The sequence below is a fragment of the Scyliorhinus canicula genome, chromosome 5, assembly GCF_902713615.1.
Source record: "Scyliorhinus canicula chromosome 5, sScyCan1.1, whole genome shotgun sequence".
NCBI lineage: Eukaryota > Metazoa > Chordata > Chondrichthyes > Carcharhiniformes > Scyliorhinidae > Scyliorhinus > Scyliorhinus canicula.
Genome location: NC_052150.1, coordinates 225419057 through 225436639, shown reverse-complemented (window position 1 = coordinate 225436639; position 17583 = coordinate 225419057). Strand labels below are relative to the sequence as shown.

At 50.1% G+C, this 17583-nt stretch overlaps 1 protein-coding gene across 4 annotated transcripts in view; it reads right to left on the bottom strand.

Moving 5' to 3' along the window:
* LOC119966626 (golgin subfamily A member 6-like protein 22) overlaps positions 1 to 17583 on the bottom strand; it is a 287183-nt gene that overhangs the window by 68576 nt on the left and 201024 nt on the right. For all 4 annotated transcript variants that reach the window (XM_038798630.1, XM_038798631.1, XM_038798633.1 and 1 more), the window contains 3 exons: positions 9358 to 9441; positions 4643 to 4696; positions 1704 to 1781 (listed from right to left, as the gene is read on the bottom strand). In XM_038798630.1, coding sequence (XP_038654558.1) covers positions 1704 to 1781; positions 4643 to 4696; positions 9358 to 9441 — 216 coding nt within the window. The remainder of the gene's footprint in view (positions 1 to 1703; positions 1782 to 4642; positions 4697 to 9357; positions 9442 to 17583) is intronic.

The following is a 17583-nucleotide window of genomic DNA, read 5'->3' as shown; positions in this document are numbered from 1 at the left end:
TTCTTGAATTTTGTTTAATTCCCTTTTCTTCCATGTACTGAATGATCTGTTGAGCTGCTTGCAGAAAAATACTTTTCACTGTACCTCGGTACGCGTGACAATAACCAAATCCAATCCAATCCAATCCAATATGGCCGGTGGCACTCTGCAGAACCAGGGATGGCTGGTCAGTGGGGTGCACATCAAGATGACTGCCTTGCAGGACATCTCCCCAGTCACGTGGGGGGGGGGTCACCCCAGCCCCATAGCCTGTCCTCCCCCCCCCCAGCCAGCCAGCCCAGCTAGTGTGAGGACCGGCAGCTGATGTTTGCGCCTCTCTGTGTCCTACCTTCTCTCTCTATCCTCATCAACCATGGCGCATGTTTCTTAATTTTTGAAAGCACAAGTGAACCTCGCTGTTTGTGGAGGTGGAGTCGCCGGAGAATACCGGAGGCAGGCTCACTAATGATATGCCAGAAGCGTTTCCTATACGTGCAGAGTGCAACGCACTGACACCACTGACGGGGCACAGGAGAATTGTGGTTTGGCGGGAAACCAGACCCCGCCATAATTTTGGTGTCAAAACCAATTTTCCACCCAATCGCATTTTCTGATTCCAGTGTCTGGCGCCAGAGAATCCCGCCCTATAGCTATCCGCTGCACTGTCCAACACTCAGCCGATCTTTGCCTCATCTGCAAATTACACAATCATGCCCCACACGTTCATGTCCAAATCGTTAATATGTAACACAAAGAGGTCCATTTGCAAGGGCAGCCATTGACCATTGACCCTTGGTTCCTGTCACTAAATCAATTTTTAATCCAGTTTGTCACAGTGCCCTGAACCCCATGTGCTTTCATTTTCTTAACCAATCTGCCATGTGGGACTTTGTCAAACACCTTGCTAAAATCCATGTACACCACATCCACTGCACCACCTTCATCAATCCTTTTTATCACTTCCTCAAAGAATTCAATCACATTTGTGAGGCAAAACCTTCCTTTCACAAATCGATGCTGACTTTCCCTGACTAGTCAATGCGACAGTTAATCCCATCTCTCAGGATTGATTCTACTAATTTTTCAACCACTCATGTAAGACTAACTGGCCTATCATTCTTTGGCATTTCCTTCGATCCCTTTTTAAACAATGGAACCACGTTTGTATTTCTCCAGTCCTCCAGTTACCTCCCCTGTGTCTAATGAGGATTGGAAAATCATCCCCAGATCATCGGTTATCTCCTCCCCGACCTCCTTCAGTGGCCTTGAAAACAATCCATCCGGCCCCGGTGACTTATCAACATTTCAAGGATTCCGACCCTTCGAGTGCTTCCTCTCTCTAATATCTCACAATGTTCCTCCTGCATCATCTGCATCTGCATCATCCATTTCCTTTGTCATCACGGAGACAATATATTTATTTAAAACCCTTCCCACAGCCCCTGGATCTGCACACACGCTTCCTTTTCCATTTCTGATAGCTCCCACTTTTCTCTCGGCTATCTGCAGTGCTTAGTTCTTTCTGCCTATCGTACCCTTTCTTTATCTGTTTCATCTTCCCCTATATCCCTCTTGATAACCAAGAGGGTCTAGATTTTGCAGTACCACTCTGATGTTTGGAAGGGACATGCCGACATGGTACATGAGAAAAGCCTGCCGGGTTTTTCCAGCATTTTCTGCTTCTATTGTGCATGACAGAACAAATTGTTACTTCCATTACTTACATTCAGTTGAGATCACTCCTAACGCTCGTGGGCGATGGGTACTTAGCACACCCCCTCCCTGTTGGCCTCCTGATGGACCTGTTCCAATAAAATGCAATACAAAGACTCAGTAAAATACTTGCACGTCAATACAAATCTCAAAGCTAAAAGTTAGTTTTAACAGAATGTGTGTTAACAGAATGGGAATAATGTTGAACCAGCCATAATTCCTCGCTATAAATAATACAAGGCAATACAAGGTGAGCACTGCTGCCTCAAAGCACCAGGGACCCATGTTCAATTCTGAACTTGGATGACTGTGTGTGTGGAGTTTGAACTTTCACCCCATGTCTGCGGTTCTCTCCAACAGTTCAAAGATGTCAAGTTAGGTGGATTGACCATGCTAAATTGCCTCTTAGTATCCAAAGATGTGCTGATTTGGTGGGATTGGCCACGATGAATGCACGGGTCTTCGGGGATAGGGTAGGGGTGTGGACTTAGGTAGCATTAATAGTTCCATGTCTTCTCACCCTCCTCAGTTCACCCTCTGGCAAGGGTGCATTGTCAGATTGTGGAGGGCGCAATGGTGTGTAAAACCCTATTGGGAGTGCATTGTAGTTCGCCACCTGAGCAGCCCATGCATCTGAAGTGCTTCTCCAGAAACCCTGGCTGCTCCATAATAATAATAATCTTCATTGGTGTCACAAGTAGGCTTACATTAACGCTGCAATGAAGTTACTGTGAAACTCCCCTAGTCTCCACACTCCGGCACCTGCTCGGGTACACAGAGGGAGAATTCTAGAATGTCCAATTCACCTAACAAGCACGGCTTTCGGGATTGAGGGAGGAGACCAGAGCGCTGAGAGGAAACCCAAGCGGACACGGGGAGAACGGGCAGACTTCGCACAGACAGCGACCCAAGCCAGGAGTCTGGTGCCGTGAAGCAACAGCGCTGACCACTGTGCCGCCGTGCAAGTGGAGTTGTGAGCATCATCGTACCTCTCCGCTGAATGACTCTGAAGGTGCCATCAGTCGCCATTTCAGTGGGTGGCCCTTATCTCCAAGCAAACATTCCGATCGATGATCAGGCCCTTCAAAAACCTCAGGCACCTGGAGTGACTCAGGTTGTCGGAGTCATGGCAACTCCCAGGATACTAAGCACGAACATGCAGTATGTGCCCCCAATGGTCACACAGCACATTGGCAGAATTGTAGCTCTTGTGGTTAATAAAGAATAGGAGCTGCAGCCATGGAGCCGGTATAATCACATAGCGCTGTCTTAACCACTTACAGTTCGTCCAAACAAAACCAACGAATGGTGAACAAAATGTTAAGCAAGGAATGTTACCTCAGGTATACGTGAAATTCCACACATTTATTACTCTGAAACCGGGATTCTAAGTAAAATCTTGCAAGCTGGAGAAATCAGTAATGTATCTTCCTATTCTGTTAAATTTTTACATCTGCAATTTGCTTGATTAGTAATTCTGGGTGCCAGGTCAATGATATGTTATTGACAGATTTGTCTGTCACTCAGTGTTGGAGATTATATTCTGAGATCATTAATTATTTTCAGTGCATACTTAAAAGATATTCAATGTTTGCCTCAAAATCTGATTTCAAAGATCCTGGGCGGGATTCTCCGACTCCTCGCCGGGTTGGAGAATCGCCGGGGGCCGGCGTCAATCCCGCCCCCGGCGTGTCCCGAATTCTCCGTCACTGGAGATTCGGCGGGGGCGGGAATCTCGCCGCGCCAGTCGGCGCCCCCCCCCCCCCCCCCCCCCCGATTCTCCGGCCCGCGATGGGCCGAAGTCCCGCCGCTGACAAGCCTCTCCCGCCGGCGGGAATCTACACACCTACCTGACCGCGGGATTGGCGGCGCGGGAGGGCGCCGGGGTCCTGGGGGCGGGGGGGGGGGGGGGGGGGGGGGGGGGGGGCGGGGGGCGCGGGGTGATCTGACCCCGGGGGCTGCCTCCACGGTGGCTTGGCCCACGATCGGGGCCCACCAATCGGCGGGCGGGCCTGTGTCGTTGGGGCACTCGTTTTCTTCCACCTTTGCCATGGTCTTCACCATGGCGGAGGCGGAAGAGACCCCCTCCCCTGCGCATGCGCCGGGATGACGTCAGCAGCCGCTGACGCTCCGGCGCATGCGAGGACTTACGCCTTTGGCCCCGGCTGGCGTGGCGCCAAAGGCCGTTCACGCCAGCCGGCGGAGCGCCAACCACTCCGGCGCGGGCCTACCCCTCAAGTGAGGGCTTGGCCCCTAAAGAAGACAAAGAACAAAGAAGAATTCTTTGAGAAGAACAAAGGAGAATTCCGCACCTTTGGGGCGGCCCGACGCCGGAGTGGTTCACGCCACTCCATCACGCCGGGACCCCCCGCCCCGCCGGGTAGGGGAGAATCCCGGCCCATTTCACACATCCTGGGAGGAAGCCCACCAGGATTTGGCAAAGCCTGGGGCTCAGATTGAAATCTGCCCTGTAACTCTTCAGTTGCACGGAGCAGTTTTCCCTCCAGATCTTAATCCTCTTTGGAGAAAATAAATGAGTGGCCACGGTTTGTGACATCACTCTGGTGGGGCGGGACCTGATCGCACTGGCAACCGGCTCCATAGAGAACGGGGCACTATCTTTAAAGGATGCCCCTATCAGCATTGAAACCTAACGGCCCCCAGCCCCCACCATGGAGGTATCAAGCCTCCCCGAACAATCATCGCTGCCATTTCCCCCCGGAAGCACAGGAGAAGTATCGCTGGCTCAGCTCGTGCAGGCTCAGAATCACCCCATGTGTTGCATTATGCTCCACTGGGAACTTTGTTTTATGTTGCAAATGAGAAAAATACCTGGCTTGAACTTCAATTGTAACTTTGGCTGGCTAATGCTGTGCACCACTGAACCTTCCATAATCGTGCAACAATTTAAAACGTCAAGTTAGTCCAAGTTACCTTTTTCATTACTTACCAGGTAGACAGCTTGGCGGAAGTCCAAAATTGTAAGGCCTTTGTTCCGGTCGGGCTGGGGTGCCCAGGTTTTATAAAACAGATAACAAGAGTAGTCAATAAGAGTCTGGTATATCATATAAATAGAAGCTAAAGATGTTGACATTGGCGTCACAAAATTTAAATATGAAAAAGCAAAATTACATTCCAGACAACGACCTGAACTCAGAATCTAAACTGCTTCTTCACCAAATGGAGAGGGAATATTCCGATCAGCTATTGAACCTCTTTCAGACAGATTGGGTAGATGTTAAAGAGCCCATAATTCCAATGCAAAGAAAGGGGCAGCACGGTAGCATAGTGGTTAGCATAAATGCTTCACAGCTCCAGGGTCCCAGGTTCAATTCCCGGCTGGGTCACTGTCTGTGCGGAGTCTGCACGTCCTCCCCGTGTGTGCGTGGGTTTCCTCCGGTGCTCCGGTTTCCTCCCACAGTCCAAAGATGTGCGGGTTAGGTGGATTGGCCATGCTAAATTGCCCGTAGTGTCCTAAAAAGTAAGGTTAAGGGGGGGTTGTTGGGTTACGGGTATAGGGTGGGTTTGAGTAGGGTGATCATGGCTCGGCACAACATCGAGGGCCGAAGGGCCTGTTCTGTGCTGTACTGGTCTATGTTCTATGTTCTAAAGTGATGGAATTCGCCCAGTGCCAGGGCAAACAAATTTCCCTCAACTGGTACCACCGGATTGACTGGCCACCCAAGGCCGTGCGAAGGCTTGCGTTGTGTGAAAGCCTCTTCGGGTGGCAAAACCGAGAGGCATGGCTGTGAGGGGAACATCGAGGTCATAGGGAAACAGTACACTCAGAACAAACAAGACGACGGGAGAGCTGGGACGGAGCTTGAAATCGTCAAGAAGTTGAGGGAGGAAAATAGGTAAGACACCTTGGTGAGGAATTTGGCATGGCTATTGGCTGGCTTGTAGAGGCCAAGGGTTTTAAAGGCGAGGATGGCACTCGTGGATCGAGGAAAGATTTGCAAAGGGGGAGAAAGAGCCAGATGAGTAGGGGGAATAGGGGAACATACAAAATGGAGGTGAAGGCAAATCCATGGCTCCAAAGTGCACTGGGAGCACAGAAAAGCCTAGGAATAAAGTGATCAACTGTGGACGTAGATACATGGCTTTACAAATGTCACAAGCATCTTGTATATTGTGTTGCCCCTTCAGGACCAGGGAAACTGACATCATGGAACGAGTTCAAAATTTTAAACAGGAGGATGTGCAGAAATATGGTCCAGGTTGGCAAGGGTAAGGATTTTGTTTTGATTCATTCGTGGGATGTGGCTGTCGCTGGATTAGCCAGCACTATTGCCCCAGCCCCGATTACCCGTCAACATTTCAGGAGCTAGAGTGGAATCAAATAGTGGGATGCAAAATGTCTGGATTCCTCCCAGTGTCATATACTGGTGAGTTTAGGCCCAGTGGGATATGAGCTTTTAGCTTGGCTGCACTGTTCCAGATTTCTGGGGTATTCAGGCCAGTTTTGGGCTGGAGGGAATTACACCTCAACAGGCTGGGGATTAATGCATGGCGAAGGACATTAGTTAGTTGTAGAATAGTGGTGACCAGGTTTAAATAAGGGGAAGACTGTGCACTTCGAGACTGCTCCGCTATTCATTATGATCAGGCTGATCGACCAGGTCAATACCCTGATCCCGCCCCCCCCCCCCCCCCCAAACCCCTTGATCCCCTTAGTCCCAGACCTAGATCTAACTCCTTCTTGAAATGACACAATGCTTCAGCCTCAACTACTTTCTGTGTGTAGTGAATTCCGCAGATTCACCACTCTCCTCTGGGTGAAGAAATCTCTCCTCACCCTCAGTCCTAAAAGATTTATCCCTTATCCTCAAACTGTGACCCTTAGTTCTGGGCTCCCCCACCACCTGGAACATTCTTTCTGAATCTACCTTGTCTAATCCTGTTAGAATTGTGTATGTCTCTGTGAGATCCCCTTCATTCTTCTAAATTCCAATGAATATAATCGTAAATGACTTAGCCTCTCCTCATATGACAGTCCCGCCATCCCAGGAATCAGCCTAGTAACCTTCGCTGCTCTCCCTCCATAGCAAGAACATCCTTCCTCAATAAGGACACCAAACCTGCATACAATACTCCAGGTGTGGCCTCACCAATGCCCTATACAATTGCAGTAAAACATCTCTATTCTTGTACTCAAATCCTCTCGCTATGATGGCCAACATACCATTTGCCTCCTTTACTGCCTGCTGTACGTGCACGCTTATTTAATAGGGACTGATTCACGAGGACCACCAAAATCTCGCTGAGTATCCACCTCTCTCAATTTACACCCATTAAAATAATAATCTGCCTTCCTAGTTTTCCCTACCGTGGCAGGTAACCTCAATTTAATCCACATTATACTGCATCTGCCATGCATGTTGGGCTGGTTTAGCTCACTGGGCTAAATCGCTGGCTTTCAAAGCAGACCAAGCAGGCCAGCAGCACGGTTCGATTCCCATACCAGCCTCCCCGAACAGGCGCCGGAATGTGGCGACTAGGGGCTTTTCACAGTAACTTCATTGAAGCCTACTCGTGACAATAAGCCATTTTCATTTCATTTCATTTTCATTTCATTTTCATGTGCCCACATCACTCAGCCGTCCAAATCCCACTAAAGTATCTCTGCATCCTCCTCACAGCTCTCCCTCCCACCCAACTTTGTATCATCTTGAGATTTGGAGATAATACATTTAGTTCCCTCATCCAAATCATTAATATCTAATGTGAACAGTTGGGGTCCTAGCACAAATCCCTCCAATACCTCACTAGTCACTGCCTGCCAATCAGAAAAAAAAAACATTATTCCAATTTTTGCTTCCTGTCTCCTAACCAGTTTTCTATCCATCTCAAGATACTACTCGTAATCCCATGTGCTTTACCTTTACATAGTAATCTGCTATGTGAGACCTTGTCGAAAGCCTTCTGAAAGTCTAAATAAACCACATCCACCGGTTTCTCTCTGGTCAACTCTACCAGTTACATCATCAAGAAATTCTTGTAGGTTTGCCAAGCATGATTTTCCTTTCATAAATCCATGCTGACTTTGTCTTATTTACACCACTGCTTGCCAAATGCTCACTGGTCTATAGTTCCCCGTTTTCCTCTCTACCTCCCTTTTTCAGTAGCGGGGTTACATTCACTACCATCCAATCTGTATGAACCATTCCAGAGTCTAAAGAATTTTGGAAAATGACTCGGTCCACTTTCCAAGAACTCTGGGATGAAGATTTTCAAGCCCTGGAGATTTGTCTGCCTTCAATCCCTAAAGTTTCTATGTTCTAATTCTTGATGAGTAAGAGGATGAAGGATTACCGGGGAAGGCTGGAATGTGGGGTCGAGGTTACAATCAAATCAGTCGCGACCTTATTGAATGGTGGAGCAGGCTGGATGGGCTGAATGGCCTTAATTCATAGTTTTGTTTCCTCGTATGTTATTGCCTGTTCCTTGTATGTCCTGACGTTATTGTTGCCACATTTACAATCAGAAGGTGGAAGGACTGCGGACAGTTTGGGTTAGGCTTCTGAATTTTAAGGCTCTGACGACGCCAATGCCCTTCTTCGTCCAAAACTCACTAATTTGTGATGAAGACCTTCTCCCTTAGTCTCTTAGTGCCTAATCAGGCTCAAAGGGTCAAATGGCCTCCTTCTTCCCGATTATCCATGTTTCTATCATTACACTTGTGATGGGACCATCAATTCATGCGACACGTGGTTAGAAGTGAACAGTGGTTTTAATCGTCTTAGAACAGAGCCTGCCTGTGACGAGATGAACTCCAGATGAACTGGCAGCAGGCTCACAGCACTGATCTTTATACTTCGGGTTGGGGGAGGAGCCATGGGCGGAGCCATGGGCGGAGCCAAGGGTGGAGCCCCGTACAAACTCCTCATCTCCCCCTATGGGCAGGGCCGCGCGATTACACACAATCCGGTACAGAGTACAGGCTCAATACATGTGGTACAATACAGTGTGGAATTACTGAGGTTTATAATCATCACAACTTGTAACTTCCAGGGTTCAGATATGGAGGGTTAGATTTTATGCAGATTTTATGGCCCCTGGCTTAGGAGTCAGGGCTGAGCACGCCTTCCATCAGCCTGGGTCACCGATAGGTCCATTAAATGGCCATCGACCTGCAGAAAGTGTTCATGGGCAGGACCTCTGTCCCACCGGCGAGCAGCAAGCTCATCTCTGAGAATTGCTGGCCCGTCAGTTAGAAATTAAAGTGTAGGGTTAGATCCTTAACTATTTTCAGTCCACATTAATGGACAAATTTATTCATTGCTCATCCTGGAAGCCACATATTGTACAATATATTGTGGTTCTACGGGAAGACTTTGGGCGTGCGAACGATTATCTCCGACTGAGCTTCAAATGCAAATTTCTGCTAGTTGTGCTGGGCACCACTGAGCCTTCATTCAAACCGCGTCGCTAGAAATGGGCGGGACCCTCCGTACCGCTGCACCCGTTTCCCCCACCCCCCCCCCCCGACAGCGGGATTCTCCGCTCCAGCAACTGGCCAATGGGGTTTCCCCTTGTGGGCACCCCCACACCGTCGGGAAAACCGCCGGCGTGAGTGCGCTGCCAGCCAAACGGAGGTTGCCGACGGGGGATCCAGCCCCATGTTTCACGTGACCCTCATTTTGTCTCATTTCTGTTACTTACAAGGTCTCGGCCTGAATGGACATGACTGCGGAATATTACTCTCAGTCTGATACGACTGAAGTACCTCCTTGACGGCCCTCAAAGCTGTAATAAAGCACAGACGTCAGTACTATTTTTGTACCTAAAACAAATTCCAAAATCTCTCTCCTTCTTTAGCAGGCACTGTTTAAAACGTAACTCTGATCAACATCAACTTTTTGATCACCAGTCCTATCATCACCTTTGGCAACTTGGTGCCAAATTTTGAATGACTCCCCTGGTTGTGTCTTTGGCTATGTAGCGACATGAGAGAAGATACATAGTTGTTGCTGCAGTAAAGATTCTGAGTGTTGCTATTAAAACATGGAAGCAATAATCGTTACCCATTTAAACAATTAAAGTGGAGGTCAAAGTTCACACCAGGACTGGTGATTGTAATCTAAACTGACATTTCACATCAATACCGAGGGAATACTGTACATTGACTTCAGTTACGTGATTGGCTGAAGCTGTTTTGCTTGGAAAAGAGGAGGTGATTGAGGTTACAAAATCGCGAGGGCACTGGGCGGAGCAGAGAGGGGAGAACTGCTCCATTGGTGGAAGGGTCAAGAATCAGGGGGCAGAGATTTGAGGTGGTTGGCAAAAAAGGAGCAATGGAGACAAGAGGAAAAACATATTCACCCAGCGAGTGGTTAGGGTCCAGAATGGACTTCCGGAGAGTGTGACCGAGGCAGGTTTAATCATGACTTTCAAAAGGAATTGGTTCATGATCTGAAGATAACAAATCTGCAGGGTTGTGGGGAAAGGTGGGGGAAGGGAACACAGTGAATTGCTCCTGCAGCGAGCCAGCATGGACACGGTGGACTAAATGGCCTCCTTTTGTGCTGCGACAGTTTTATGATTCCAGACGTTGAATCAGTTTTGGACAGTTGGAAAAGCTGTTCACGATCCCACACCAACACTGAATCACGAGTCGAGAATTTACCCAAGATCCCAGAAAATACTTTTCCCTCAACAAACATCGCTGAAAACAGATTCACTGACAGGACAGGCTGAGAAAGCTATTAGAGTGCAAAAGGGATCCTCAACTTTACCAATAGAAACGTAGGAACCATAGAAAAATTACGATGCAGAAGGAGGCTGCTCAGGCCTGTGCCAGAGCTTCAGGCCTGAATTTCCTGCCGGTTGAGCATGCCGGGTGGGTGGGGGGGGGCCCGGGAGTGGATGTGGAATCTGCTCCCGGGGTGACATCACATTAGTGACGCAATTTCATGCTGGCTGGCCAATCAAGACCCGCCCTGTGTGAAACGTGTCCCGTGAGTGATCGTAATGTCCAGGTGGGAGTGGGAGTTGGTTAGTGGCCCAATGTCCGGAAGAGATTTGCTGACCTTACCTTTCTCTGCAGCCTTGGCCTCGGCCCTGGGTGGGCAGGGCAGGGGGGAGAGCAAGTCGAGTGGGCACTCTGTCTGACCTAACCCCCCCATCCCGCCCCCCCCCCCCCCTCCATACACCGGAGGTCAGCATCAGGTGGGACATTTTGATGCCATTGGAGAAGGGCACCTCACCTGACCAAGATGTCCTGGGCAGAGGTAACAGCCCAGAACAGTGGTCATGACGCGGTTTGGGGCCTCTGGCTTCAAAGCCGCTGCCACATGTGCCAAGACGCAGTTCTCGTAAATGTACGTTCAAATCACTCTGAGTACAAGGGCGACTTTTCATGGGTAATCTTCCATTCTGCCACTATCTGTTAAGTAGTGATTCTGGTGCAACGGTTAACACCTTATAATATTATGTTCATTGTCTGTAATTGCCAAGTGCGTATAAATGCTACTTTTGTGTGAATGGTCTAAGTATGCTTCATTTGCTTTAAAAGTGCAGGCCATGCTGGACATTAAGGGCTACAAACCTTGGGCGAAATTCTCCGACCCCCAGCAGGGGCCGCCGAAAATCCCGCCCCTGCCGTGGCAGAGATTCTCCGCCACCCGGGAAGTGGCGGTGGCGGGAATCTCGCCCCTCCGATCGGAGAGGCCCCTGCGGTGATTCTCCGGCCCGCGATGGGCCGAAGTCCCGCCGCTGGGAGGCCTCTCCCGCCGCCGAGGTTTGAACCACCTCTGGAACAGCGGGATCAGTGGCGCGAGCGGGCCCTGTCCTGGGGGGGGGCAGGGGGCGATCGAACCCCGGGGGGTGCCCCCACGGTGGCCAGGCCCGCGATCGGGGCCCCCCGCTCAGACTCCGGGCCAGTGCCCTGGGTGCACTATTTCTCCTCTGCGGCCGCCACAGCCTCCGCCATGGCGGAAGCGGAAGAGAAACCCACATCGCGCATGCGCCGGCAGTGAAGTCAGCGGCCAGCTGCCGCTGACGTCACTGCCGGCCCATGCGCCGACCGGCGAAAGCCTTTCGGCCAGCCCCGCTGCCGGGGGCGCCGGTTTTTTGCGCCAGTCTTCTGGTGCCAACCGCTCCGGCGCGGGGCTGGCTGAGTGGTTGGCGCCACTCCCCTACGCCGGGACCCTCCGTCACGCCGGGTAGGGGAGAATCCCGCCCCATATTGCACAGATACTGAGTGGACTTTGCAGTCAATGGAGCAGGTCACTGTAAGGGTCTGCTAAGGAGAAAGTGCCCCTGGCACGAGGTGGAAGCAGTGCGTTGGCAGCATATCTGAAGTTGCGTTCAATCATGTACCTGCCCCCATGAAAGTTCCAGACGTCTGCCTCCATGCCCTCACTATGTTCTTCCCTGGGCTCCTCTTCTGATCTACCACTGGAGTCATCATCTGAGGTCTGTGGAGCTGCCTTGATATCCTCACTGTCTATTGGTTCCCCCCTTGCCAGATCCAGGTTATGGAGACCACAGCACACAACGACTATAGGAAGCACATGCTGTTGGGGAGTATTGTAGTGCTCCCCCTGAATGGTTCAGGCATCTGAACCTCATCTTCAGCAGACAAATGGTCATCTCTGTTACCGCCTTGGTGGAGACATAGTTCCTGTCGCCTTTCCTCAGCTTCTGACCTTGGGTACTGGAGAAGCATCATAAACCACCTTTCCAGTAGATAGCCCTGTCACCCAGCAACGATGAGCCGCCTTGACACCTGTGAGTGTCAGGCGATGGATGCATCATGGGAGCCGCCAGGGTATCTTGAATAGACTTGCAGAATCTCCGCCCTGTGCCACACACTATCTGCACATTCATGGAGTGGAAGCCCTTCCTGGTCACAAAGCCCTTCCTGTTGGCACCCTGATGGCTATATGAGTGCAGCCGTGCCACCCTGGATGCAGGGTAACCCTCCAATCGCAGCAAAGCCTCTGGCACGCTCAGTCCGGCTGGTTTCATCCATCCGTCAATGAATAAACATCATGAGCCACCTGACCAGAGCATCAATGACCAGCTTGACCCAACGGTGGGCAGCAGTTTGGGGCACCCCACATAGATCCCCATTGAGTCCTGGAAAGAGGCATAGAAGTTGAGAGTAGCTGGCATATGGGGTGGCTTCCCACACAATTGGAGATTATCGGCATCTGCCAAATGGAAGTCACGGTCTCCATGGAGAGGGAGCGTCTCCTTTGGAACTGCGCCGCTGGCATGCTCAGGTATCTGGATCACAGCCCGTGTACTCTGGTAGCAGAATAGCAGCATCTTCTGAGGCTCCTTCCCCCTTGTACTCCCTGCTGCCCTGCAGCCCATGTGCCTGCAACTCTCCCCCAGGTCACTTTCTTGGATGCTGCATGCGTGCACCTGGTCTCCTCTTCCCACCTTCCTCTGGCTTCCCCCTCGGAGCAGCTCCCACCGCTGTAGTAGAGAGAAACAGAAAGCTGTCCGGTGGCCAGATGGTCTGAATCCTCCAGGAGCCCTGGAGACGAGCGATGAGTTCCGAAATTAACGCTAGCAATACAAAGACTGAAGCTAAAACAGAGACAAAGCCATCGAGTTTCACTGAGCAACTAGCAGCAAACTATCTCCTAAACTCTTCACTATTCTGATGGACCGTCAATTACCACAAGACGAGAATGGTGGAACAATCGAGGCTTTATTGAACGAGATGTTGTGCCTCCTGCAGCTGGAACCAGAATGGCTGCAGCGCCGGAGAGCACACACTTTTATACGCCGCCTACTGGGCGGAGCCATCAGGCAGGGATGTACCATTGCACCTCTAATATATGGGCAGTGCCGTAATACATATAATATATCACTAGTGGCGTTCACCACATATTCTCAATGACACTGCTGTGGAAACCTTTAATCCTGTGCATGGGTGACATTGTGAAAAACGGATTGTCTACATGCTCGCTTTGCCTGTGCCTTTCATGCTTGCCACAGGAGCAATGTAAAATCGAGGTCAATAGGCTTTTTAATTGCCTTAATTGGCCCTTTATTGTCAAAAGAACATATGAACTAGGAGCAGGAGTAGGCCGTCTGGCCCCTCAAGCCTGCTCTGGGCTGATCTTTTGTGAACTCAGCCCCACTTACCCTCCCACTCACTGTAACCTTAATTCCTTTACTGTTCAAAAAACTATCTATCTTTGCCTTAACAACATTTAACGAAGGAGCCTCGACTGCTTCACTGGGCAAGGAATTCCACAGATTCACAACCCTTTGGGTGAAGAAGTTCCTCCTCAACTCGGTCCTAAATCTACTTCCCCTTATTTTGAGGCTATGCCTCCTAGTTCTGCTTTCACCTGCCAGTGGAAACAACCTGCCCGCATCTATCCTATCTATTCCCTTCATAATTTTATATGTTTCAAAGGGCAGGGGTCCGACTTCCACACACGCCAGCTCGCCAACCTAATTATTGCAACTGTGCGCCATGACATCAGGACGCATGACCGATGGAATTGTGCGCAATTTTGCATTTGACACAGTGCATTCATCCACGTGAAACCCCCCGGTTCACTGGCAAGCAGCCCCCTGATTCGCCACTCTGACATCACCTCGCCATTTCCTCGCTCCGAGCATCACAGGGGCCGGTTTAGCTCACTGGGCTAAATCGCTGGCTTTTAAAGCAGACCAAGGCAGGCCAGCAGCACGGCTCGATTCCCGTACCAGCCTCCCCGGACAGGCGCCGGAATGTGGCAACGAGGGGCCTTTCACAATAACTTCATTGAAGCCTACTTGTGACAATAAGCGATTTTCATTTCATTTCATTTCATAGTTAAAGCACATTGGAGCACAGCCTCCTTCATGTCTGCAGACCAGGATTGCTTCAGGCCAGAGATGACCCCAAATGTAATGACACCTCACTGGGTCACTTGCTCGATGACGCATAGACCCACGACAATTACCTCCACCCCCATAATGGCTGGATGTCCAAGCTCATCACTCCGGATTGAGAGGTGGTAGCTGTGGCGGTTAACGCCAACGCCCTTCAAAAGAGACCACTCCCAATGATCTCATCTGTACCGTCAAGTCAAGTCCATCATTCCTTATTCTTAATGCCCGGATTCATAAACCCATCGCACATTCGCACAGATCTAACATACTATTAGTTCAAGTTAGCACAGGGCTGAATCTCTGGCTTTTAAAGCAGACCAAGGCAGGCCAGCAGCACGGTTCAATTCCCGTACCAGCCTCCCCGAACAGGCGCCGGAATGTGGCGACTAGGGGCTTTTCACAGTAACTTCATTTGAAGCCTACTCGTGACAATGAGCCATTTTCATTTCGTTTCATTGCACGTCATTCATTTTAAGTAACATCGCGGCTCACTCTCACACACCCATCTCCATCTGGGTTCGTCTCCTCTGGAGATTGCATCCTCGTTCCAAAACGGGAAACCGCTGGCCTCTGGGGAAATCCAGCCCCCTGCTTGGCAGACATTTACCTACTCGTATGCATTGTCCCCTCCCAGAAACTGTGGAGAAACGTTTACAATTAAACAAGAAATGTGGACCACCGTGAATGCTAAAAACGCGGGTACTGAATTAACAAGTTTACAGTCAAGACAAAATGTTCACATCCAGGATCCCACAGACGGTCTGTGGCAACCGGCCAAGGTGCCAAAGGTTTGTATGGAACCCAGATCCTGCAAAGTAATTCCACGCAAAGGCACTAGGAGGGTAAGACACAAGCCAAGATAAATCAGATCCATTCCAGCTTCCCAATCACCAGACAGTCCTATTGCAACTTGGGGCAAAGGTCTGAATTTTCCGTCCATTCAGACCAGTGGGATTCTCCGGCCTCGTCGCAGTGAATGGAGTTTGGGCTTAGGGCTGAGTTCTGCATTCTAGCTGGCAATGGTGGCTGGACCAACTCGGATCGGAGAATCCTGGCCGAGATCACTAATGAAATTAGGAACTACATTCCAGAACGGCAATCCCACAGGCCGCCGTGCGCAATCAAAGACACCTCCAGACTGCGTGAACATTACCAGATCTGGATGCACCATCAGATTATTACCTCTATGCTTTATACATTCACTGATTCATCAGTTCTATGCACTTGTGCAATGGTAACAAAACATACACATGTATCATAGATAGTCACAACACTTTGGGATAGGGATAAGTGTCTTTTAAAAGAAATAAGACTGTTAGAATATATTTTTAAGAGACAGCAGTCTGACATCATTAGAAGGGAAGTGTGTCATGCGAGCCAGTCTTGTTTCTTTTGAGCAGAGTTGCAGAGCAAAGAAGCAGAATTTTCTGAAAAATGTGCAAAGTGTTTGATCCGGCGGGAAAACTGGTGTGAGGCACACAGGCTGTACTCGCTGTGTTTAACATCGCGGTGCATCTTCAAAGGGAAGCCCACCCGCCATAATGCAAATATCAGGGCATCCCTCCCCCCCCCCCCCCACCGCGCAGGCATCAGGGTGACCCAACCTCCCCCCCCCCCCACAGCCATTGGGGCAGCCTCCCCTCTCCTCATCACATGCAGCACCAGCCACTCTCCATCACTGAAATAATCCCAGGTCCTCATCACTGGCTCAAGCCCAAACTCCCTTTACAAAGCACACTCAGCCCGCAGAAGTGTTGGGACGAGCCCACCCACCCCTTAGGAGGGGGGGGCACCACCCTCCTTCACAGGCATTGGGCCCGCCCCACTGGCGGCACCCATCCGCCCCCCCCCCCCCCCTCACAAACATCAGGTCCCCATACATATGGGAAACCCCCAGTGGGGCTCTTCAGAGGGCCCACCCCTGGCACTGCCACCTTGGCACTGCCACCTTGGCACTGCCAGGTTGGCACTGCCACCGTGGCACTGCCAGGTTGACACCACCGGGTTAGCAGTGCCCAGGGCTCTAGGCCATGTTTCGCACCACCCTCGCTGTGCGCACCCGGCATTGGTTATCACGACCGGGTTTCACGTCTGACAATCAGTAGTGATTCGAGCCTGTGTGACATCATGATGGGTGGGTGGAAACATACGGTCAGGATAGAAGTTAAGCCCGCTAATCATACTGTAAAATATGCAAATTTTTCCCTCTCATTGACAAGTGCATGTTGTGTTTTTTTTTTAAAGGGCTGGGGATTTAAATAAATTCACACCCTAACAGTTCTACAGACATAATATAAAAGGAAATTACTGCGGATGCTGGAATCTGAAACCAAAGAGAAGATGCTGGAAAATCTCAACAGGTCTGGCAGCATCTGTCGGGAGAGAAAAGAGTGAACGTTTACGAGTCCAGATAACAAATGGGTCATCTGATCTCGAACCGTTTGCTCTTTTCTCTCCCTACAGATGCGGCCAGACCTGCTGAGATTTTCCAGCATTTTCTCTTTGAGTTCTACAGACATTATCGGCCCTTTGTGGTAAACCACTGTTACACCTTTATTAGATCATGTATGGTCGCACCAGTACTACAGGTTCGCCGGTAGTCCCTGCCTGCTGGCTCCGCCCAGTAGGCGGAGTATAAATAATGTGTGTCCTCCGTGCGGCAGCCATTTGGTCAGCTGCTGTGGGAGGCCGCACATCTTAGAGCAATAAAGCCTCAGTTGTATCCGACTCTAGTCTTTGTTCAACTGATCGCGCATCACCCTTCACAAGCATTTATAGTTCCTTCAGAAATGTGTGACTTCCAGCTATGGGATAAGACCCTTGCTGCAGTTAAAATGGGATATGTTTGAAGTCAACACTTCAGGCCCGGGTCGCATCGTCAATGGTAAAGATCCACAGCGTCTCCAGGACCCCATGTAAGTTTTGGACTGGCATGAGAAAATCATGGGAAATTAAGTCCAATTAAAACTTCTGACTGCTAATACCGTCTGAATCTTTGCTGAAGCTACAACATCTTTATAAAGTGAATAAAATGTTCTTTTA